Source organism: Genypterus blacodes, unplaced genomic scaffold (genome assembly GCF_046128005.1).
Source record: "Genypterus blacodes isolate CSIRO-AG114 ecotype Tasmania unplaced genomic scaffold, CSIRO-AGI_Gbla_v1 ptg000058l_1, whole genome shotgun sequence".
NCBI lineage: Eukaryota > Metazoa > Chordata > Actinopteri > Ophidiiformes > Ophidiidae > Genypterus > Genypterus blacodes.
This window is the reverse complement of record NW_027466870.1, coordinates 3,572,994-3,597,451: the sequence shown is the minus strand read 5'-3', so window position 1 is coordinate 3,597,451 and position 24,458 is coordinate 3,572,994. Positions and strand designations below refer to the sequence as shown.

The following is a 24,458-nucleotide window of genomic DNA, read 5'->3' as shown; positions in this document are numbered from 1 at the left end:
CCAGCTCACCGCAGGGCTGAACTTAAGACCAGGACCCTTTTCCTTGAGAATCTAGTGGAAGGGATTGCTTTTAATCTCTTCTTAACTGAATGGGATTTTAACACAAGTAAACGTGCTGGTGGAATATAAATATAGATGTACCGTGCTCATACTGGCCTTCACAGATGAAGACTGTTTACCAAACTGTTGGTCTTTGACCTAGTAACTTACATTGTTTCTGAACCGAACTGTTGCTACTGTCATGTCTAAAAAGGGGGAAATTCTTGATGGGAGCTGCTTGGAGTGCTGACTCAGGATTTATCAGCCAGCCACATGTGACACTGATGTGGAATGCTGGGAGTCGGTCTATCATAGGTCCAGACACACAGCTGACATCATAAGGTGTTTCCTGTGGATTAACCTCTGTGTGTGTGTGTGTGTGTGTGAGAGATATACAGCGTGTGAGAGGCGGCATCACAAGAATGAGAGTTTGCATTGTTAAGCAATAAAACAGCCGAATGCATTCGATTCAAGGTCATCAGGCCTCTGTGTGTCATTCACTTCCTGCCAGACCACAGAGTCACTGTGTGGTGTCTCAGCGCTGACTTATGTGTGTGAGTCTATTTGTGAGTACAGGCCTGTCTACAGAGGGAGGCTCACTAAGATAAAAGCTTATCTTTATCACTTTCACACAGTGAGGCTATAACTTCTACCATATAGAGGCAAAATATTCCTCTTCTGTCTCAACTTAATGGCATTCAAGACTCTCCAGTGCTCCTCCTCTTTCTTCTGAAGGTGGAGCTTAGTCTTGTTTATTTAAAGATGGACGAAGAGCACTGTGAGAAAGGAGAGAGTGAGTAAGACCTAGTGGCCATATTTCACTTTTGCCAGTGAGTGTGAAACCCGTCAACTGCTCATAAGGCCACGCCTCCTTCTCCCTCTGCCAACTTCAGCTCCAGCTATAACAAAGTGGATTCTCCTGCTAAAACAATGCCGTTTATTTATTTCCAGTTTGGCAATGGAGCATTTAAGTTACGCGTTTTTCCTGTTGCTGCGTGCATGCATGTGACTGTGTGTGTGTGTGTGTGTGTGTGTGTGTGTGTGTGTGTATAATTGCTGGTTTGAATTGTGTTTGTCAGTATGATGCCATAAACTGAGCCATAACTATCAGCGTTAACAACATTGCTCCGTGAAATATTGACTCCCAGGTGGCTTTAATAGTGGCTGTAATAGTTCTCCGGAGAAGGAAGGCAAAATCAGCGCAGCAGTCCAGGCGTGAACATGTGTGGTCCGAGAGAATTACCAGAGGAGTTCAGTCTCTGCACTCTTAATTAGCTCTGCTAGTAAAACACTAATGGAAAGCTATGGTTAAACGGAGTTGTCTAAGTTGGGCGTCTTTGATGTGGATAAATTGGAGTAAACAGCCAAACTTTTTTATGGAATTCATTAATAACAAGCCCATTCTAATAGTTGACTGAATATATTAGACACCAGGTCACTGGGTGGTGAGGTTTGTGGGTCCAAAGAGAAGATCGGGACCTCCTTGGTTAACGGGATTGTTGGATTTTCATACTGCTTCCTGCTCACAGAACTCAAACTGTCCCTCTCAATCTTCAGCAAAAGTCTTGTCCCCCCCACACACACACACACACACACACCAGACAACCCTGGGTCTTATCTGTGGAATGCTGAGCATCCTCAGAGGATCACCTCAGCAGGGAGGAAGCTAGATTATCTCAAAGGCTCCGTCTCTCTTTTTTGATTGTCTTGTTACTTCTCTCTCTCTCTTTATCACGTTTTCTATATCTGTCCCTCTTTCCTTCTCCCTCCCTGCTTTTCTGTCCGGGTTTCTCTCTTTCGCCACCTCCTGTTTCCTGTTTAGTTCCGTCGCTGAACACACAGGCAAACACTCGCACACGAATACAAATATTCAGACGTACACACACATCATTTCTCTCTGTTTGTCCGTTTGAAGTGGATGTAAAGAGCATCAGCAGCCCCGGAGTCACAGTGACAGATTTAAACCAGACAGAGCTCATGATAGAGGATAATGATGATGCTGTCTTTTGTGGTCTCTACAGTTTTGCATGCCTTGGCGTTTTATAGGCTTGTGTGTTTTTTGGGCCTGCAGTCAGGCTGGGCAGAGACTATTTTTCCCCATTAATTTTAAAATGTGACCAAAATGATTCCAGTGTAAGCCGACTCTGTTCTTGTTGCTTGTTTTTACTCGCGGAATGAGGTCATCTGTGTGCTGCTCTATGCTCTGTCTACACTATCTGATAGGGGAATCTCAGCTGTTGCTTGTTCTGTTCAGCTCTTAGAAGGAAACATGTGTAAGATTTGACATGGATGACACGCTAACTAAGTAAGAATAGAAAATAAATGTCCGGCACCTACCAGAGGCGTTTTTATCTGACAGCAACATGGGTATATAGTGGATGGGAACTTGTGATCTCCGTCACCAGTGGCTGATTGAGTCAAAATCTGAGCTAAAATGATTTTTTGTTAAATTGCCTACTATTTGGTTGAGGGGCAGAAGTCTAATTGTTCATATTAAGTGTTGGGAGATTGCACTGAAAACTAACCTTACATCGGAGAAATGGAGAACTCGCTGTCAAAATTCATATAAAACTAACATCTGTGAAGTGCAAAGATCTTCCCCTCTGTCTGCTTACTTAAGGCATATGTCAAACTATAAAATCTCTTGTTTTTCACATTGCTAAAATAAACCATCTCTGCTTGAATGATAAAAGTGATAAACTATTGGCCTTGGTGCTCACAGGGCCTGGCCCCCCTGGGTCAGGTTACTAAAGCAGTGCAGTCTGTCTGCCACACAGTGATTTAGACCAGGGTCCTGTTTCCCCGTGGGGGGCTTACAGTTTACACAGTATGCATTACTGATGCAATCCCAAGCTATATGATCCATTATTACACTGAACTTTACCCGGCTGCCGTCTGTATAGTTCACTCTGAACTATAGATCATTTATTTAACATTTATTCTGCTTACAGACACCGTTACCTAGAAAGGATTCCTTTAGCTGTGGCCCGTGTGAGTGTGAACCTGAACCAGCCCCAAATACCTCAGGGTCCCTCAATGATTTACCTTCTGAACTGATCAGGAGAGTTGGCCAGGCTCTCTTATCAGCCGGTGATTTGGGGAGCTGATACCCTGCATGTTTGGGAAAAGTAGGACCGACCCAGCGTCTGCTAACGTATGAAGTGAGACTAACAGGTAGAGAGAGAGAGAGAGAGAGAGATCTGTTGTGTGGCTGCTCAATCACAAAAAGCTGCAAGTGTTTCTTCAAACCAACAACTAATTTGGATGATTTCATTGACTTTGATATACATTTAACTAGAAAAGAGGAACCAGTCAGTAGATGAAGTCTGTAAAGTAAATGGCTCTCATTGAACTTTATTGCCCATTAGTGTTTTTGAAGCAGCGTTCCAGCTTTGAAAGGGCACTGTAAGAATTAGTGGGCACCATAGCTAACTCCAGTGTGTGTTTATGGCGTGGTTGCCAATCATGTGTTCATCAATAGCTTTATCCCTCCCCTCAATTATTGAGTGGTTTCAGTTCGTAAAGGCTCACGGTACGTCGTTGTGGCAGTGAGGAAATCAGTGATATCCTTAGCGGGGCCTGAACAAGCCTCTCTTTTGTTTTCAGTCAATGATCTGCTCAGGGCTCTGTTGTTGGCCGCCTCATTGTGTTGGGATTCTGCCAAACAGAGAATATAGAGGTATCTGTGAATGGAGAGATGAGCGGGGGTGACCTATTAATAAAAGATATTACCTACCACCTCTACCACCAGACATTATGGATGGATCTTTGGATCAGTCTTGCATCATGGGCATTTCATTTGTGATTAAATTAAAGTGGACGGATCAACAATCCTATTCTGAGTAAAAAGCCAGTCAATTCTGTCATTAAAGTTGGGCTGTGATCAAATATCCCTGATGCATGAAGGTTGAGAGGAGTAAAGTGACAGATTGAGACCAACTTTTGCCCCTTCATGGAATATAATAAGAGACACTCACAGCTGTCTACTGGTAACAGTCCTGTGATTATGGTCTACCATCATCGAAACATCAATCTAGCAGTTAGCGGGCTTGCATGAGGCACTGTTCGTATGAGATGTCATCGAATGCATCTGGAGCATTTTGTTGGTTAAGGAAAGAGTTTATGCTCATCTTAGTCTATTGATTTTTGCCATCTTTTCATGATAAAACATTGTTTTCAACTCCGTATCTTATTTATTGGGACTTTATCTCACCAAGCAAGGAACATTTACTCTCTTAGGCCTCTTTCAGAGCCAATCCTACACACACGTCAGTTGGGCTACATGCAGTAAGTTGCATGTGTTCAGAATGTGAAGTTAAGGTCAAATACCAAGGATGAGCTTTCCTTTTTGTTTATAAGACTTTGACTTAGAATAAACTCTTTTGTTTCCATGTTGAAATGCTGGCTCATCTCTGGAGTGACTCATTTGTTTAGGATCTGACAAAGCTGTATTTCCCTGTGGGTGACTCCAATGATCAGCATTTATATCAATACAATAGGCAATTTTGGTGTAAGAGTCACTGATTCAGCCTGAATGTTTCCACTATAAACAGCCTTGTGTTCTTCTTTTATGATACAACTGTCAAAATGATATTATTAGTCACCAGAATGTGGATATCATTGTCCCTGATCGATCAATGTATTTCTTTTCCAGGTGCTCGCTGGTGAGTGGGAGCAGTGGATGCGGCATGCTGAGACCACTCCCCCTGGCTCAGGATGAGTGTCAGAGATGGCGGTGCCACCATGGCAACGAACGCAGGTGGAGGGGGAGGGGGAGGTGGATCAGCTAGCCCCCATGATCACGATAACCAGTCTTACCTGCTCCAGATTTACCCACGGCTAACGACCCAGTCCTCTGCCTGCTGTAGCCTGAGGTTGGTGTGCCACAGTGTAAAAATAGCAGTGCAAGTTGTGTGAAATATTTAATAGCTGTTGTTGATTCAAACCAGGTTTTCTGTATTAACTGTAAGAAGAGAAGCATTGGATAAAAGTAATCATTTCTTTCATCCACTCTTTTCTCCAGAGTGCAGAAAGATGCAACGGCAGCCTCTGTGATCTCTGATGCTGCTTTGGAACTGGGGCTGGACCCTGGCCGCCTGTACGTGCTAGCAGAGGTGAAGGAATGTGGCGGTGAAGAATGGGTGCTGGAGGCTGGGGACCTGCCCGTGCAGAGGTTTCTACTGTGGCCCCGAAAAGCCCAGGAGCAACACTCTCGGAGCCTGGGCTTCTACTTCTTACTGCAGGTAGAAGAGAGTTTGCAGTTATTGTTCACAGAGTGGTGGTTTGGATTTGAATTCACCTACAGTCTCCCAGTTTGCCTGTCTCACAGTCATAAAGCTCTCTAAACATAACAATGAAATTCAGTGGTATTAGACTGGTGTTGTTGTTAAGCATTGAAAGAATGACATTGATTCTTTTTGTTGTTTTAGGAGAGAAACCACGACGGCTCTATCCATTATGTCCACCTCCCACCACTGTCTAGGGAACAGGAGGCAAGGCAGCTAGCCGCCAGGGGATTCCTTCCCCCGCCACAGGATGACTTTGCAGACCTGTGTAATCTCCCCGTCCTCAATGAGGACAGCATATTAAACAACCTGAGAACACGCTTTTACAAGAAGAAGATCTACACCTATGCAGGCAGCATCCTCATTGCCATCAACCCCTTTAAGTTCCTCCCCATCTACAACCCTAAGTATGTCAAAATGTATGAGAACCACCAGCTGGGCAAACTGGAGCCCCATATCTTCGCTATCGCAGATGTCGCCTACTATGCCATGCTCAAGAAGAGGGTCAACCAGTGCATTGTCATCTCGGGAGAAAGCGGCTCTGGCAAGACTCAGAGTACTAACTTCCTGATCCACTGTCTGACAGCGCTCAGCCAGAAGGGCTATGCCAGCGGGGTGGAGAGGACGATACTGGGGGCTGGACCGGTGCTGGAGGTAAGACATGAACACGGCTGAGGACCAAATGTTAAACGTATGCACTGGCAACTCTGAGCTACTTGTCTGTTCTCCTCAGGCCGCTACATTAAGGGATGTTACATTATGACACGTGATCTGTCACAGCGATTCAGGCTTCCTGCTTCACAATCGCTTGTTTGTTGTTTAGTGTCTGTTTGCTGCGTCTTTGAAGAGATGTGAAATGCTGAGGTGGAGTCATAGCCAACAATTACAGTGGTGATATTTCCTCACACGCACGAAGAAAACACAAACCCATAACATTCATCATTTCCGCGGTGAAGAGTGAGACAACATCAGTATCACATCCTATGCTGCACTGATATAGTATCTATTGCAAATGTGTTGGTTTGTAGGTTATGCCAATGCTATTGTAGTATAGTGTGTGTGCTGAGTAAAGTACTTGGTCTTCTCAAAAAGCTAAATTGAAAAAAATGATTGAGTGTTACTTTATATCTTTTGGGGCTATATGAATATGAACAACATGGATTCCCTCTTAGATAGTTGTTTACTAAAGGCTGTCATGGTTTTGTTGTTGGCTCAGTCATGTGCCTGTGTTCCTCTTTCTACTTTATGCTCCCTGAGAATGTAGCTGCTTGTTCTAACTTGCTGTAAACAGGGAGACAAAGACCGACTGAATGGAGTCTTAACAGATGCTGAAGGCATTGTGAGACTTTCTGGGCCCATCAGTATGGCTGAATCCTTTCATATGTGTGTAAGGGCTTCTGGTTGGTAATACAGGTGGGCCTTTGCGATAGGCCAAGAGTGGCCAACGTCCAACTGAGAGATGTACTGTATTGACTCTAGACTGTCGCTGTTGCCCAAGACATCAATGCCAATTTTAATAATTAATCCATGATAATTTTTCTAGTACAAATACAAAAACATTAATTGGTTCAAGATTTGCTGCCTTTCTCACACTTAAATCTTTGTTAGAGTGAATATCTTTAGATTCCCAGAGTCTTTTACTTTAAGAGTAATTGTAGTTAACATTTATTCGTGAGTTATCTATGTATGGGTGTCGGCACAGAGGCCATGCAGCCGGAGTGCAACTATCTGCTGCAGACAGTCGAGCAAACAAAAAGCCCAGCCTTGTGGCAAACCCTAGCTTTCTGTTTGGGCACATTAGAGGGACGCACAAGGCACACACACACATACACACACAAACACATGCTGACATCTGTTAGCTTTCACATAGTTTGAAATGAAATGTTTTTGTGTCGTATTCTGGTTTGCTTTAGTTTAGTCCCAGAGTTTTGTAGTTCAGAATAAAGTTGACTTTACTTTTGTTTGTTTTTCACCCCTGTAATGAGACGGGGACTCCCCCACTCACACACACATATGGAAGACTTTACCTTCAGTCAGACCTCAGGTAGGGTTTCATGTGCAGCAACATGAGTGCTGGACTTCAGTTTGGGATATTAAATATGGAGGAGCTACGGATGAAAAAGACACAATGCATTTCTGTCCAATGCTGCAGAATCGATCCTGGACTGGGACGTCTCTGTCTCTCTGTCCCCCAAAATCAATATACACCAAAGAAGACATTTCAGATTCAGTTGCAATGAATCTTACAGTGTTCCATAGTGTTGGGAACTAATTGTTCTAGGTCCTGATCTGTCCATAAATCACCTCTGCATAGTTTTACATTTTATTTCTCAATAATGTGGTTAAAAATAGACGAGCCAGAAAAGCCTGATGAGGAATCCGGTTACACAAAGTACAAAATGGTGCTGAAACCTCCCTGCAAGTTAGTTTACTTGAACACACACATAATCCCAGACAACAAAACAGAATAAACAGAAGTCTGGGCGGACAAGCCTTTGACTCCAGCATTAACTGTATCACTGCGGCGTGGGCAGTTACAGTGACGTGGATGTAGTCCATCCCTCATCCGTCACATCTCATGAGCAGAGGAGCTGCTGCTTTCAAGCGCCACTGATTACATGCAACACTGGTCCCTTGATGTGTGTCAGCCTGCCTTTGGTTCTCTGTGGCGGAGGAGGAAAGGGGGCGGGGAGAGGTGGAGTTAATTTCCCCTCCATCAGCACAGCTCTGGTCCCTTTGGCAAGACAGGCTGCCACTCAGTCGTTCCCACTGTGTGCCTGTGCCTGTGCGTGTGTGTGTGTGTGTTAAGGAGATGGGAATTGTGCCGAGACTAATTATTCATACTGAGTTATTGATCAGTCTCTAACTGCATCACTGCGCCTCAAATGCTTTCACCCTGATTAGCATGAGCTACAACAGTTGCCTTAATTCTATGTAGCAACACATTTCAAGACCTGCGAGAAGTAGACCATCATAGTTTGGTTATGTGAAAGAGATCCTGTTATGACATCGCCCAGCAGCACAGTTATAAGACAGCTCGCATGAAACAAGAGTAACGCTACAGAGGAAGCTATTACTCAACTGAAATTGTGCTCTCTGTACAAATCACCAATCTCTGGTGGTTCATTTAGAACTATTCATGTCAAATAGATTATATACAGAGTTTGAAATTCTATTTTTAGATCACCTCTGTAAAATGAACACACTTTATGATGTGTTTACAATGTTGTTCTGCTGGAAGCTCATCTGTGTGTGTGTGTGTGTGTGTGTGTGTGTGTGTGTGTGTGTGTGTGTGTGTGTGTGTGTGTGTGTGTGTGTGTGTGTGTGTGTGTGTGTGTGTGTGTGTGTGTGTGTGTGTGTGTGTGTGTGTGTGTGTGTGTGTGTGTCCTCAAGCTATAGGGGAGCTCTCCAGGCTCGGGTCACATTTTGAGGAGATGAGATCATCATATCTGTTTCTTGACTCTGAACTGTTTGCAGAGCTGCTGGAAGAATGAATGGCTTCACTCTGAAAACGTTTAGTGACTATAGTGGCCTACTTTCAAGCTTTGCACCACTTTCTATTCTATTCTGTGTATCGCTGGTAGAATCAAACCTTTCAAAGTTGTATTCCAGTCTTTTCTGCCATGGAGACTGTCCAGGTGCCATTTGTAAATGCTGTGTGCGGCTTCTACCTGTACAGCAGCTTACCTGCTCTCAATGAGTATTTCACTCACAAACCGGTCCAACTGGTTGATCCTCTCTGACGTGGTTCTTTTGGTGCGGGTGTTTTTCTCTTGTCAGGCTTGGAGGAGTTTGTGTCAGCAGAGCCCTCCTCTGTTGACACGTTGCATGCGAGTACAGTATGCTGCCGTGGTGTGATTAGTAGCATTTCCTGATCAGGAGTTCTTTTCCCACCGTGGTATCTGAATCATTTATAAACTACGCTATTCTGCTGAGCAGTGGTGTATCCAATATTTATCATTTCCTACTGCTGCACAGTGAAGTCATTGTTCATAGGCCTAAGTGCTGATTGGACAGGATTTGTCCCAGGTTTGTACGTTCCTGGTACAAAGATATACTGCCAGTATTAAAATGCGAGCGTCACTTTTGTGGCAGTTGGTGAACCCACAGTGATTTGCATTGTTGAAATATAAATCACGCTTTACATCGCACATTAGAATCGATCAAAAATGCCCTCGATTGGCCCCGATGTCATTCCTGCAGACAGCCTCGGGGCATCCCAGGTCAGTACAGCTGCCAGCATATGACAGCACAAAATTCAGCCGTTGTTGGCCAGCGCATGGCGAGCATCTGCTGGTGTTTGTTCTAATTTTTGTCAGGTCTCTGCTAAATTTCTTCTCATCTGAAATGCCTGTGGTAATAACCTTTAAAGGCTAGTTGATGGGGACTCATGTGAGATTACCCTTCAAACGGCATTATGTCATTAAAGCTGTTGTAAAAACAATGAAAAGCAAATGTCTGCTATCTGTAACAACAAACATCCCACACAACATCCTAGGCAGAGTCATTCCTCACCCTTCTGTTGTGTGTGTGATGTACAGTGGCATGAGTTTGTTTTTGCTCAGCTGTGTGTTAATCAATTCTTGTCCGGACACTTTCAAGTCAGTTGCACACGCTGAATAGCATTGTTATGCAAGCTCTCATGTTATAGCAGGCACACCGAAGCTCAAACATGCCTAGAGGTCACGGTCTGCACATACCGAACCATAACGCCGTTATATTATCTGCTGATTGATTAGCGCGAGACTAAATAGTCGCTTAACCTCCGGGTTGTTACATATTTGTGGAAGTCTCCAGACTCCTGCACGCCACCCACAGACAGGAAGTTCCTATCGTCCGGAACCCTCTTTAACAGGAAGTGACTACGACACAGGAAGTAATGGCTGTATCCCTCCACCATTAGCTCAGGGCCTTGAGGGGTGGTGATAGGCCATAGTATTATATTGTTGTTCAGGAAGTGCAGAGGAGTAGCTGTTCATTCTGTCTGCGGCTCCATTGTTGATCTCCTAGTTATGAGCCGAAATGCTTTATCCTTCAGCTAAATATAGGTGGGGGATTGTGCGTTAGTATGGGAAAAGCTGGCGTTGCCGTTAGTGCCCTCTTTCACATGCACACGTGTCATGCATCTCAAATACATGCACACAAAGGTCTTATTGTAATGATGATGTTCCTTACAGGGGAAGTATAGTTTACAGCTTACAAGATGCAGCAGGCCACTCCAGGGTCTATTCATGGTTCTGTGACCACACCACAGGCTGGTGTTTGATGTGGTGCTCTACTAAGCATGGGTGGGACTGCTGGAAATGGCCCCGGTCTGGTAAAGCAGCAGACTACAAGGAGAGAAAAACCAATGCTTGAGGACTTCATCTTAACTGTTAAGACATTTCCTTCCATCTGTGCCGTGTTGCTATCTTGTCTGCTTGTTTTACCCTCCAGAATGTCAATGCACAGGGGGGAACACGGCTGATTACAATGCAGAACGCAGAACTGACAAAATGAACATTGTTAGTTACAAAGTAGAAAGATAATCTCTGATCTGATAATCTCAGAGTAGCCAATCTCCGCTTCTATTTCCTTACATGGCATGCCGTCCCCGAATATACTGTTTAAAAAAGTCATATACTGTATATTTGTGTATAATCAACAATGCAGTCCTATTCATCTGATCTGTCTATATGGTTTACTCACAGGAGACGTGATTGGAGTACATTTGAATGTTCTGACTGCTTGGATAGTCTTAAGTGAAGGCTGTGTAGCTGACATGTAGTTCTTTTCAAAGAGACAAAGAGAAATGACTTTGCCATTGTTGGATGCTTGTCCTTAGCATGATGAAACACACTTACTGCACTCTGGTGAACCACATTTAATTCCCCTAATATTGATGACTGTCACCATGTCACTCTGTGTAAAAAGAGGAATGTAGAGAGATTAGAAACAAAGCTTATGTCTTGTACTTGCATAGTGAATGAATGAAACCGTTCTGTGTAACTGCATTAGTGGGAATATCCACCTACAGTATATTGGAAAATATTGCCAGCTCCTCTGTGTGCTATTGATACTGTGATTACGCTTCAAATAACTAGTTCTTTGTTTATTTGTTTCAGTTAAGCCTGAGGGCTTTAAGTGCAGTGTTCGGGGTATAGTTCAGCTCGGAGCGGAGCAAAGTATAGAGGAGGAACTGTCTGTCTACAGGCTCGGTTGCATTCAATCACTGCCAACATCATGTGATCTCACCAAAGCATTTTCACATTCAAGAAACCCAGATTGGTGCTTATAGTGTCATACCACTGGTGTTTTGCCTTAACAATGCACCCACCAGATTATTAGCCTTTTTCTTATTTCTCCGCATTAACCCTGTAATTGAGGGACGTATCATTATATGTAAGCAAAACATGATTGATATTGTTGTGGTTGAAAATTGTATGCAGCTGCATGAATGGGCATGTCAACATAGGTCTGATGAGATTGGGGCTTTGCATGAGAGCCAGCCGTTGAACCCTCATGAATGTGGGAACTGTCAGAGTGACGGTTGGACTATTTGGAGTTCTTTTGTGAGTGTATCCGTGCTGGAGCGAGGTGTCGGTGTCGGGGCCCTGGCAGCCGCTCATGGAAACATTTAACTGGACCTCCTTTTGAGCCGCAAGACTTTAAAGGAGGCAGCACTGCCTCGGCGTCATAGCAATTAGTCGTCGTTCCCAAGCACCAGATCTAACCTTCTACTGACAAGAAGGCTTCAATCTGCGAGCTACAGCTTTTGTTTCAGTTCTGCTATTATAAGGGGGATTTAAATGAACTTCTCATACACTGGCTCAAACTGTGGAAGGAAGTTGAGAATTAATTTTAACACATCTATATACATCAGTGTGTTTCATTTAGCAGATCTGAGTAAGTGTTTAAGGAAGGACATTTTGTATCGTTTTAACTTTCTCGCGTCAGGCCCACATGCTTGTTGAGACGGCTCATAAACAGCAGCGTTTCAGAGACACTCCCACGGTTTTGTTTGTAAGCAGAAGTGTGTGTGTGTGTGTGTGTGTGTGTGTGTGTGTGTGTGTGTGTGTGTGTGTGTGTGTGTGTGTGTGTGTGTGTGTGTGTGTGTGTGTGTGTGTGTGTGTGTGTGTGTGTGTGTGTGTGTGTGTGTGTGTGTGTGTGTGTGTGTGTGTGTGTACTCAATGAAGACAATCTAGTATGACCTGAAATTCTGACTAAATGTAGGCCATTATACGCACACCTACGCTCACTCATAGACCATGAACCACGCTTTGGTCCACTTCCTCATACCTGAGCTTGGGCTTTCCACACGGCATGTTCCATTATGAATGACGCTGCTACAGTACATGTTAGACGTGGGTCTGCTGGTGGAGATACAGGTCGGTGGTGATGACAGTGGGGGGGTGCACTGGTTGAACTGGGAGCTACAGAGTAGATCAACACAAGCCACACTTAAATGAACCATTTTGAGCACATAATATGATGGCATGATAACATCCAACCACATGCGCACACACAGAAACACAGCGGACGTTTAGACAGTGTGTGTGTTGTGCATAAACACAGAAAAACAAAGAGAGAGAGAGAGCCCAGTGACTTGTTGAGTAGAGAAGGCGGCTTGTCTGAGCAAGTTCAGAATGTACTTGAGGATGTCTTTGTTTGTGGATAAGGAACATCTGAACTGTACACAATCTCTTTCATCACCCGTCGACATGCAACAGCTCTTTCCTCATACTTCCCTAAGGTGTCTTACCTATTTGCAGGTTACCGTTTGCTTTGTTGTTAAGCGGTTGATGATAAGGGAAGAAATAGAGGTGATACAGGATTAAAAGTGAAAGAAAACAAATACAGAATGATGATAGTAGAAATGAAAGCTGTGGGAATTAATGTAAGACTTGTAAGTCTGGTAGAGCAGCAGATATGCAAACATGTCAACAGCTCATTCTTCATCAGACCCTGGGTAGGTTTGTGTTTGTTTGTGCCCCGGTCCCCCCCTAATAACAGAACTGTATCAAATTCACCCTGAACTGCTTTGGAGGACACAATGTGGCTCCTATTTAACATGCACTGAGTCAACTTCCCCCGTGGCAGCCCCTTGTTTGGTGTGTGTGTCTGTAACCATGTGAGCATGTGCGCCACGAAGAGAGAGGGAGGGAGGGAGAGAGAGAAAAAGAGTTTTCCTCTGTTACCGTGTTAGTGTAATATACTGGGCCTCTCATTGAAGCCTGGTGGCTGCGCTCTGTGTGCCCCTGGCTGAGCCTTAGCATAAGACTGAGGCCCAGGAGGAGAAACCCTGGGTCCTCTGTGTTTCTCTTGGGCCTGACACTGTTAGACCGATAGACCCGCCCAGGCTCATTTATCATCACTGACCTATGGTGTCTCTTTGTGACGCACGCACGCACGCACGCACGCACGCACGCACGCACGCACGCACGCACGCACGCACGCACGCACGCACGCACGCACGCACACACGCACACACACACACACACACACACATTACATTACATTACATTACATTACGAGCATTTAGCAGACGCTTTTATCCAAAGCGACTTACATTACATTACCACCCAGTAAGTTACAGAGGGGGGAGCAATTGAGGGTTCGGTGCCTTGCTCAGGGGCACCTCGGCAGGGACTCGAACCAGCAACCCTCCGGTTTCCAAGCGGAAGCTCTACCACTGAGCCACTGCCTCCTCCACACACACACACACACACACACACACACACACACACACACACACACACACACACACACACACACACACACACACACACACACACACACACACACACACACACACACACACACACACACACACACACACACACACACACACACACACACACACACACACACACACACACACACACACACACACACACACACACACACACACACACACACACACACACACACACACACACACACACACACACACACACACACACACACACACACACACACACACACACACAGAGAGAGACAGAGAGACAGAGGGGGAAGAGTGTATGAGAGCATGAGGAAAAAGACCTGGACAGAGGAAAGAAAAGAAAGATGGATGGAAAGATAGAGTGGAGGGCAAGAGGGGACAACGAGTTGCAGATGCTCACCCCGACTCTCCCTTACACACACACACACACACACACACACACACATATAGACCCCCATCTGTGCCCTCAACTTCAGTTTTAAACCTGAATTAACCTCTGTAGTGTTTGGTTTCTTTGTTGTCATGGTGTGGTCGTTGTTGTTGTTGACTTTTATATAGTTTCTGGCCGACGTGTTGACAGATCAGAGTTGAGTTTCAAAACCACAACAGCAAGGCCGCCAAGAAGTTTAGAATCGTTTTGCATCTACTGTCTCATGTTAATCAATCACTTGTCAATTTGACAAAAATGTCGAGGCAAATGTAAACAAATGAAGATAATTGTGGTATTGCATGAATCTTGAGATGATGGTGTTATATATCATTTGTACCTCAGACAGTTTGAGTTGTTTTTACTTAATCTCTTGTGTGTAATTCTAAACTCATCCTTGCATTCTCTCTCCCCCTCCTCTTCCTCTGTTGTCTTTACCAGGCCTTTGGAAACGCCAAGACAGCCCACAACAACAACTCCAGCCGCTTTGGTAAATTCATCCAGGTTAATTACCTTGAGAGCGGAGTCGTCAGAGGGTGAGTAATGAACTCTGAGGCGAAGGTCAACAACCCCCTAACGTAGAGCCGGCACACATTACAGGAACTTTCCATATAGGGCCCGGGTGTTTTTCACTCATGCATCGTCTTCTGTGTCTCTATCGCCTTCGCTCTCGGTCATGTGGTTCCCCCTCTCTCCTAGTGTGTGTGTGTGTGTGTGTGTGCGCACTGAAACTTTCAGCCACTAGCGTGTTCTTCCTTTTTCTCAGCAGTCTGTATCAAAGTCTGGTCAGCTGTGCAACTTCCTCACTTCCTCTTCGGGCCAGGAAGAGCGGAGAACAGCTGTGTCTTAAAAAAAACCATGTGTAATACTGCGGACGTCAATAGATGTACGACAGCAGAAATGAATGAATATTTATGCTGAAACGCTGAACAGAGTCCTATTTCTAAGATTCCAGGAAAATAAAGTAATGGGCAAATTGCCTGATTAACCCCTCACACTCTGTTGAATGGCTGACCCATCTAATAGTCTGAACTCCAGTAAGGTGAGTAGAGAGGCTGAAGGCTAAATGCAGACAAGTGTGGATGGACACACACAAACACACTCCCCGGCATACATGCTGTGTGTAGCCTTCTGCGTCTCATCAGTGAAGTATCAGACCCAGAGGACTCCAGTGTCGCGTCTCTGCTCTGTGTGCTTAACAAAGGCCGCCTGTCTATCTCTCCATCTCCAGTGGCAGCCATTCAGACAGTCAATAGAGGAGAATAACAAAGAGAGACCGGGACTCGCTGCTGTTCCGCTCTGCTCTGCTTTACGAGGAGACTGACTAACTGACACGCTGGATGTTTTTATGCTCGCTCGCTCGCTCGCTCCCTCTCCCTCTCATTCTCTGCGGCTCTCTGTCCCCAGTGGTTGAGGATTAGTTGGACAGAGCAAGCTGGAGCAGAATGCTAAAATCTGACACACATTTTAGACTTGTTGTGAATGAGACGTGCCTGATCAAGATTATGTATGTGGCTGTGTGCGCCGTGTAACTGTAGTTTCTTGTGTGTCATTTTAATTGTGCACCCTGTATGTGTGTGTGTGTGATTGTGTGTGTGCACTCCCTCAAGTAGATGCTGACAGATATATAGCCAGCAGGTCGGTTGGCTCCCCTGGAAATGATTGAAATGTGGTTCTTGCCCACATTCCTGCAGATGAGCGCTGTTCTCCATTAGATCAGAGCATATAAACAAAACCACATTCTTACTTTTTAGGGAGTTATTACAATTACATAGCCTTCATATGCGGTGGCCCTCCAAATTCATCCATCACGCACCCTTAATGCGAAGAACCCTCACAAAGAAATCTGCAGTTGCGACACACTCGTCAGTATAACGAAGCAAATGTCCAATGGCAGCTCAAATCAGATGCTGGAACCGATGTGGAACCAGGTGAATTAGTGCAGCAGGATAACCGGACTGAAATGACTCCCACATGTGCAATAACATCCACAGGAAACACCAGAATCATTTGCAAGGAGATTGAGTGCCTACTTTAAGAGGCTTCTGCTCAAGGATTTTAAGAAGATACAGCATGAAACAATAATGGCTCATATCTCTGTAGGACTGTCTGTGTTTATGGATCAGCCTCTTGTTTTAAAGTATCCACCACAGTCCATTCTTGCCCTTCACCTAAATGTTGCAGTTCTTGAAGAGAGAAAGTCAATTAAATAGATGTAGGTGCGTTTCAGCTGTGCAGTGAATTTAAAGATTTACACATCTATGCTCACACCACATCTCTGTTCTTAGTGTGCTAGATAGAGACTGGTGTCAGTGTTTTTTATATGCCTGGGTATATGAAAACAACACTGACATAAAATTTGATTCAGACAGCTTTACAGCCTGGGTCTTGTGTAGTGCGTAGTACCACTGCTTTGAAAATCTCATATCTCCACACTGCTGAGGTCTGAAAGCATTCCTCCACTGTTTCTGCAGTCTTTATGACAGCCCTCAAGCCTCTGTCACAGAGTCCTAATCCAGATCATAAATAAATCAGGCATAGATTCATCTATAGGCCCTGTTGTGTGTGTTTGTTGTGTGCTGCTATGTGGCGTGTGATGTTCTGCGTCATCCATCTGACCATATCGGAACGCTTTGTTCCCTTGTTCACTCTTTGATTGTTCCGACCATCTGCCCTCCCTTCATCTTATACTCCTCCCCTTACTTTATTACCACCCCACTTTCACGTATGGCCAGTTACACACACACATACACACACAGAGCAGGGTGACCCTGATTCATCCTTATTGTTTCTCCTGTGCCTTTTTTCTCATCCACTCCTCCTCCTCTCTTTCTCAGTGCTGTGGTGGAGAAGTATCTCCTGGAGAAGTCTCGCCTTGTCTCCAGAGAGAAGAATGAGAGGTAAGGAGGGACAGCCGGGGTCTTGACCTCATCACCCTAAATGACCTTCAAGGGGCCCTCTGAACAAACAGGAGGAGTTTCTCCTGGGAGCCTTTTAGGGTTGGAAATGAAGTCCAGGGGAATGATTTAGTTTTTCCCTGGACTCAAAACATGTATATCCATGTGATGCATGTCGCACATACAGTATACTAACAACTTAGCACTGTGGGTTGACTCATATATTAACCACTGTAGACACACGGGGAGGTTCAGAGAAAGAGGGCTTCTCTTACCGGGTTGTTGCTCATGTTTGGCTTTGTTACTCACAAAGAAATCCAGATCTTACTAGGCGGCTGGTCGGCTGCTGCCTGGGTGACTAATAAGAAAACAAATATAAGGGCATTGTTAAGTGAGCAATAAAGACAGAGTGTTAGTTTGATGACCTAAAGCGTCAGTGTTGATTCATTTGCAGTCTTCTATGTATTACTAATGAATGAGTCCAATGACAGATTTCTCTACCTCCATTTTAAGATGTTAAGTCTGTTAAGCAGACAATAAAAGCCCGACTTAAATGCACTCTCCTTAATAATTTCCATATTAACTGTAGGCATAACAAACTGGTATTTATGCCTCTAGCAGTGAGATAGTGTGGCCGTTATGTTGTTCCCTACTCGGCTCCATTAGAAGTAGCTGATTGTATTTCATTCATCAGTGCCAAAGGTGTTTTCCTGCTCGGGTTTTCCTGCTCAGGTTTTCCCGGCCCGTTTGGATTTAGCGACCTTCCAATGACGAGCCTGCTTCTGTAACCTTCAGGCCGCCATCGGTCCACACAATGTACCGCTTGTCTCCAAGTCCACAGTTACTGATGACGCCGCTTGTTGTCTGTCATGTCGGTTTGAGGCTACTGGATGTTGTCATGGAAACTCATTACTTCTGTGTGATCTTACAACAAAGCGCTAATGCCTAGCTACCTTCCAGCCCACTGATGGCAAGAGTGGAAAGCTAATATCAGCCTTCTGTCTCTTAGCTTTCTACACAATGTTGACTCTTCAATTTTTTTATAGCACACAAAATACCCCTCATTGGCGATAATAAATATAAAGCTTATATCCACGAACACTGATTACTCGCTCATCAAGTCGTAAAAAATCAATCTATGATCCATTTAAGTGTTTGGCATCAAATCTGGCCCAATCAGTCCGAGGGAATGACGGTAATGACTTGGTGTGTTTGCTGTGTGTGTGAAGTACAGTTTGCGTTGTGTGTTTCCAGGAACTACCATGTATTTTACTACCTTTTGTTGGGGGCTTCAGAGGAGGAAAGGAAGGAGTTTAAGTTGCTATCGCCTGAAGAGTACTTCTACCTCAAACAGGTATTTTACCATCACATCCACCTTTTCCATTTGCTTCACTTGTGTTTATTTCATGCTGTTCAGTCTGTTCATCCTGTTAGACATTACCTGTACAGTCATCCCTCCTTGTTTTGCTTTTCTACACACCCGTTTCCACCATGTTCTTTGCAGGAAAACTTTAAGATCGAAGATGAGGAAGACCTGCGGCATGACTTTGAGAGGCTGCAGCAAGCAATGGAAATGGTTGGCTTCCTTCCTGCCACTAAGAAACAGTAAGAACACAAACACGTTTCATAAAGAGTTTGTAACGCTGCAGTCTGTAATTCCTCCAGCTAAAGTCCGACCCTTTTTAAATTAAAAAGATTCCGAAACTTTGATACATGCTTTCATTACAAGACACTTTGACATCCTGAGAAATCAATAAGAAAACTACAACTCCTTCAGAACGCTGCAGATACTATACGATAACTAATAAAAGAGACTAGCTCATATCACACCACTGCCTGCTACTCTGCACCTGTTACCTGGGTCCTTTGGATTGATTTTATAGTCCTCTGACATATCTATAGAGCCTTAAATCACCTCACTCCATCATACATCAAAGATTGCCTTTCCTTTTATACTCCTGCCAAAGCACTGCGGTCTACCGACTCCATTTCTCTTAGATGTTCTGCATGTTCTAAACAGAACACCACTGAAGCCGTCTTTTGTTTCTATGCCCCCAAACTCTGAATTTGACTGTATGTATCACTGTGTTTCAGGATCTTCTCTGTGCTGTCGGCCATTCTGTATCTGGGCAATGTGACCTACAAAAAGAAGTCAACGGGTCGAGAAGAAGGTTTGGAAGTGGGACCCCCAGAGGTCCTGGCTACCCTTTCTGACCTGCTGAAGGTAAGGAGGGAGCGATGCCTGTACTACGTCGCCTCTATCTCGATGTGTGTGGCTGTCGACATTAACCTGTGTGTGTTTGCAGGTTAAAGAGGAGTTGCTCGTCGAGGCGCTGACGAAAAGGAAAACGGTGACGGTGAACGATAAGCTGATCCTCTCATACAGCCACAATGAGGTAGGCGACAGCACGCAAGTCATCTCTGCAACATGTCATTACTTTAACTGTGTCAAACTGCAGACCTGTCACTATCTACCTGCTTCTCTTTATTGATACCACATACAACTCTTCCTATATTATCTTCTAACTCCTGGTGCTTGTATGGTTTTAAGTGAAATATAGTCTTAAAAGGGCTTCTCTTCTCACATGTTGATCAAAGAATTCTCTCTCCTCCTGTCTACCTCCCTCTTCCAATTTGTAGGCTATCACAGCCAGAGACTCCATGGCCAAATCTCTGTACAGCGCCTTGTTTGACTGGATTGTCCTACGCATCAATCATGCACTGCTTAACAAGAAAGACATGGAGGAGTCTGTACCGGTGAGACACAAACACAAACACCCACATCAAAATATATCGAAGAAATAACGATAGAGCAGAATCTAGCTCTCTGGAAACATCTAAGTTTGTATGAAGGCTGTCACAAATGAATTTCTCTACAGTTTTGACACTACTATAAATATGACTTTCATCGGGTGGATCATTTTTTTTACAGTTCTCTTGCTGGTCTCTATTAGCGTTCCATCATTGTTAACCGCTCTCTCTGTCTTTCTAGTGTTTGTCCATTGGGGTCTTGGACATTTTTGGCTTCGAGGACTTTGAGAACAACAGCTTTGAGCAGTTCTGTATCAACTATGCAAACGAGCAGCTGCAGTATTACTTCAACCAGCACATCTTCAAACTGGAGCAGGTGAGCTTCTTCTGTTTTGCCTACTCCCTGAAAATCTTTCACTTTTTGCTGTTTACAGATTTACATTCCTGCAATTCCAACACAGACTCCACTATCTCTGTTTATATGAATTACTCCATGAAGGATGACTCACAGAGATAGCCTGCACTGATCTTTGAAGGGAGGAAACATTGTGCACCAGTTGATACTGTTAAACAGCAAATCCTGCTATGTTATTCCCTAATAAGCCTGAAGTGGACAACAGCACAGTTTTGATTACTCCATGTTAGAATTAGTTGTACAATCTGGGGTTTGTAAGTTTTTCAGTGAAATTCTGAGACATTCCAGGTGAAATGATCACACTGACAAGCTCAGTCTCCTAAATGTTGCGTTCTGTTCCAAATCCAGGAGGAGTACCAGGCAGAGGGAATCACCTGGCACAACATCGACTACACAGACAATGTGGGTTGCATCCACCTCATCAGCAAGAAACCGACCGGCCTGCTCTACCTGCTGGATGAAGAGAGCAAGTAAGAGTGTTAATCAGTCTTTAGCAGTGGTTGCTAATTGATGAAGAATCAATTAATTGAATCAGTCAATGTGTTTTTCAGTTTTCTATTTAATGCCTGAATGAAAGTGAGAGTAAGATGTGTGTAAATCCACCTTCTCTTCTCTTCCCCCTCTCTCCTGTTTCTGCCCATTCTTTTCTTTGTACTTGTCTTGTAGCTTCCCCCACGCCACCGATAACACGCTACTGGCCAAATTCAAGCAGCAACACCAAGGGAACAAATATTTTGTCTCCACACCAGTGATGGAACCTGCCTTTGTTATTCAGCACTTTGCTGGGAAGGTCAAATATCAAATCAAGGTAAAGAGGATAGACGGAGAACACAACAGGAGCTGATTTTGTGATGTAAATTGAGCCTTTTGTTGTTTGCTTAAGATCCTTTTTCTAACGTTTTCTAATGTTCTGAAAAACTCCAGGATTTCCGGGAGAAGAACACGGATCACATGCGTCCGGACATCGTGGCATTGTTGCGTAGCAGCGACCGAGCATACGTGCGGCAGCTTATAGGCATGGACCCGGTGGCCATGTTCCGGTGGGGCATCCTGCGTGCTACCGTCAGAGGCATGGCTGCTTTCAACGAGGCCGGCCGCTCCTGGGCTGCAAAGACTGCAGGTATGTGATCAGTGTGATGGTGTCGCCACAAAACTGGGTTAAGTCAATTGTGTTGAGATTAGCACCCATGCTGATATTATTGACCTAATATTGCCAGTATTTCTGTTGCACAAAGGTACATTTGTTCCACAGTTGATACACAACATAGATTTTGCAAGTCCTGATTTAGATATGTTACAGTCCAGTCCTCCAGAGACTATAAATGCCTAAACCTCCAGTCCACTTGTGCAGCTTAGACCACAATGTCTGCAAAGTCTGCAGTCCTCACATTTCTCTGCTCTGTAATTACCCCCCTCATGTCTGAACACAGAGCAAGATGGAGGCAAGAAATGTTAGGCTTTAGGAGATTTTGGCATTTTCCCTGCAAGTCTCAATCCCTCCGACTATTTTTGTTCCCTCAGAAGTGGCCCAGTGACGTAGGGGCCATGTTTAATGTGGATTAACAAGATTAAACACAGTTGAACAATAGGCAAACAAGAAATACAGTCATGTGATCCTGGTCAATCTTTCTCCTAACGGAAAATTAGTCTTATCATTCATTCAAAATGTTGATCTTCATGTTTTTTTTAGGCGTTATCCGTCCCACCTCCAGAACACCATTAGGAGAACTCCAGCGGTCCAATGCTCCAATAGAAAGAATTTACAAGTAAGAGCATTTGAATAATCCAATATGAAATGTGATCTTATCATAGTGTGTGTGTTGGATCTCTTAACAACCAGTCTCTCTTCTTCTGGGAGCAAACTGCAGCAGGTTTTACTTTCTGTGTGCCACTGTACCCCTGGATGAGAAAGCAGATCAGCTCCTGTTCTCTCTTTTCCTTTGTGCTGCATTATAACACGGACAAATAGATGGACAATAGATTCAATGTTAACATTTGGAGCCTTTTTTTTCCCAAATGAAAGACACAGGAACTTACTTCTTTCTTGGAGAAATGTTTCAGATGCTTGGTGAACTTGTGGGCCTCTACATTTATCCTGTGGTACTGGATGAGATGAGAAAGGATTGGATACAGTGTCAGACACCTAAACTCTATTCAGCTGAATGAGCCCAAAACAAATGAAACCTAGATTGAATCCTCCTTCACCTCATCCCGTCACCCATATTCTCTGTCCCCTCTCCCCCTTTTGGTGACCCAAGTGTGTGCGGTTCTCTCCTCTCCCCTCCACAGACGAGCTTCTAAGCTCGATTTCTACTTTGATCACTCAGAGGAGCGCCCTCTAGAGGCCTTTGAAGACATCTTTGCTAGCTATGAGAGTAAGAAGTAAGTGAAATGTGTGTACAGGAGAAAGGAATGAAGTCATGAGGCCAAGCATGAAGGACATTTTTTTTATTTTTGGTAATACACTGGTTTGCCTCTTTTCTGTGATGGCTCCCATTTTAGTTTCTTTGATACAAGAAGAGTTAGAATAGTGAAACGTCTATCCTATCATAATTATTAAATGTATTCTTTATGGAAGAAGACCAGCCTTATAAAAATGTGCAAATATGGTAGTAGACAGGTTTTTCTCTAAGGGGAACTTCAGTACACCGATATAATACAGTACAACAAAGCTGCCCTTTAACTTCTGTTCCCCGTCTCCCCTCACTGTAATGTCTGTCAGTCTAGCCATAGCTGTAATAATCTCACTCCTTCCTCACACTTGTTATTTTTGCTATAGAGCACAGGAAGGTGTTTGTGCTGGCCTGCTCTGATTAGCCACACGGATTTCTTACGTGAGCCGCGGAGTGTTGGAAGCATACGCATTATTATTACACTTCCAAAGGCCCCTTGTCAGATAGAGAAGCAGATAGAGGATCGGGGGAGCTCTCTCAGAATGGAATCAAACCATGGAAGATATTTTTTGATTGATTAGCCTTCCGTACCACAGCCTCTCATCTCCTACTTTCAGATCTGTGATCACTGGGACTGTAACTATCAAATCATTCAGTCCCTTCCAGATCTGAAATTAGTGAGGTACACAGGTTTACTTTCATTTTGCCCATTCCTTCACTGTCTGGCCTCCTCTGTTTTCATGGTCAGTCACTGGTAAGTATAGAACAATATTGCATGGGCTAGCTCTGAGGCAAAGGGAAGCCTCCATATTAACCCCACCAGACCCAGTGATCAATATATAACACCAGTCTTGGTTAAAGGACCATAAACCCAACAACCTCACCAGTAACAACAACAAAAAGTCACACAACCAGTAACGGCCCCGGCATGGAGACTGACGGCTGAAACACACAGAATTTTCTGCATGTTCACAACCACGGTGGCTGGGATATGGATGTGTGAAGAACAACCCCTCTTTGCCCCAGTTCCTCTTCCTTATTTATGTGTGTGTGTGTGTGTGTGTGTGTGTTTGTCTCTTTTCTGTTCTTAAAAAGGATATAGCAGCACGGTTGGGTGGTCTAGCCTTTCTTGTGGTTTCCATGTACATAGACATGAACGGTGGGAGAATGTATTTTGTGGGTTTTTATTCACATATGAGCAGAAGTGAAATCTGTCTAGATATCAGACCCCCAACCATGCTGCAGTGTGTGCTCCTCTTGAAGAACTCTGGTGGTGTGTTTTCTTCTAAGGTGTCCTAATCATGGTGTTCTATCACACCCCATTTATTATTTCTTCCTTTCAACCTCCTTTTTCTCATTTTTTTTCCAATGTGTTCCCCATTTTCTCCCGCCTCCCATCTGTGGTGTGATCAGGGACATGCATGCTCAGATCATCAGCTCTATTAAGGACTTGCAGCTGGATGATGAGGATCCTCGCAAGCTACTGCAGTCGTGGGGTCGCCTCCGCTTCCCTCGGCACGTCCTCCAGTGAGTCTGCAGACAGACCT

At 44.3% G+C, this 24,458-nt stretch overlaps 1 protein-coding gene across 8 annotated transcripts in view; it reads left to right on the top strand.

The window, feature by feature from the left end:
• Positions 1 to 24,458, top strand: part of LOC143002619 (myosin IXB) — a 46,971-nt gene that overhangs the window by 12,081 nt on the left and 10,432 nt on the right. For 4 of the 8 annotated variants that reach the window (XM_076152806.1, XM_076152804.1, XM_076152805.1 and 1 more), the window contains exons 2-18: positions 4,694 to 4,913; positions 5,063 to 5,282; positions 5,469 to 5,978; positions 14,897 to 14,991; positions 17,293 to 17,355; positions 18,607 to 18,706; positions 18,857 to 18,957; positions 19,447 to 19,576; positions 19,659 to 19,748; positions 19,993 to 20,109; positions 20,345 to 20,479; positions 20,867 to 20,988; positions 21,185 to 21,326; positions 21,443 to 21,638; positions 22,209 to 22,284; positions 22,808 to 22,900; positions 24,325 to 24,438. In XM_076152806.1, the coding sequence (XP_076008921.1) occupies positions 4,756 to 4,913; positions 5,063 to 5,282; positions 5,469 to 5,978; positions 14,897 to 14,991; positions 17,293 to 17,355; positions 18,607 to 18,706; positions 18,857 to 18,957; positions 19,447 to 19,576; positions 19,659 to 19,748; positions 19,993 to 20,109; positions 20,345 to 20,479; positions 20,867 to 20,988; positions 21,185 to 21,326; positions 21,443 to 21,638; positions 22,209 to 22,284; positions 22,808 to 22,900; positions 24,325 to 24,438 (2,462 nt within the window). In that variant the 5' untranslated portion in view covers positions 4,694 to 4,755. The remainder of the gene's footprint in view (positions 1 to 4,693; positions 4,914 to 5,062; positions 5,283 to 5,468; positions 5,979 to 14,896; positions 14,992 to 17,292; positions 17,356 to 18,606; positions 18,707 to 18,856; positions 18,958 to 19,446; positions 19,577 to 19,658; positions 19,749 to 19,992; positions 20,110 to 20,344; positions 20,480 to 20,866; positions 20,989 to 21,184; positions 21,327 to 21,442; positions 21,639 to 22,208; positions 22,285 to 22,807; positions 22,901 to 24,324; positions 24,439 to 24,458) is intronic. The other 4 variants (XM_076152811.1, XM_076152808.1, XM_076152807.1 and 1 more) reach the window with 3 other exon arrangements.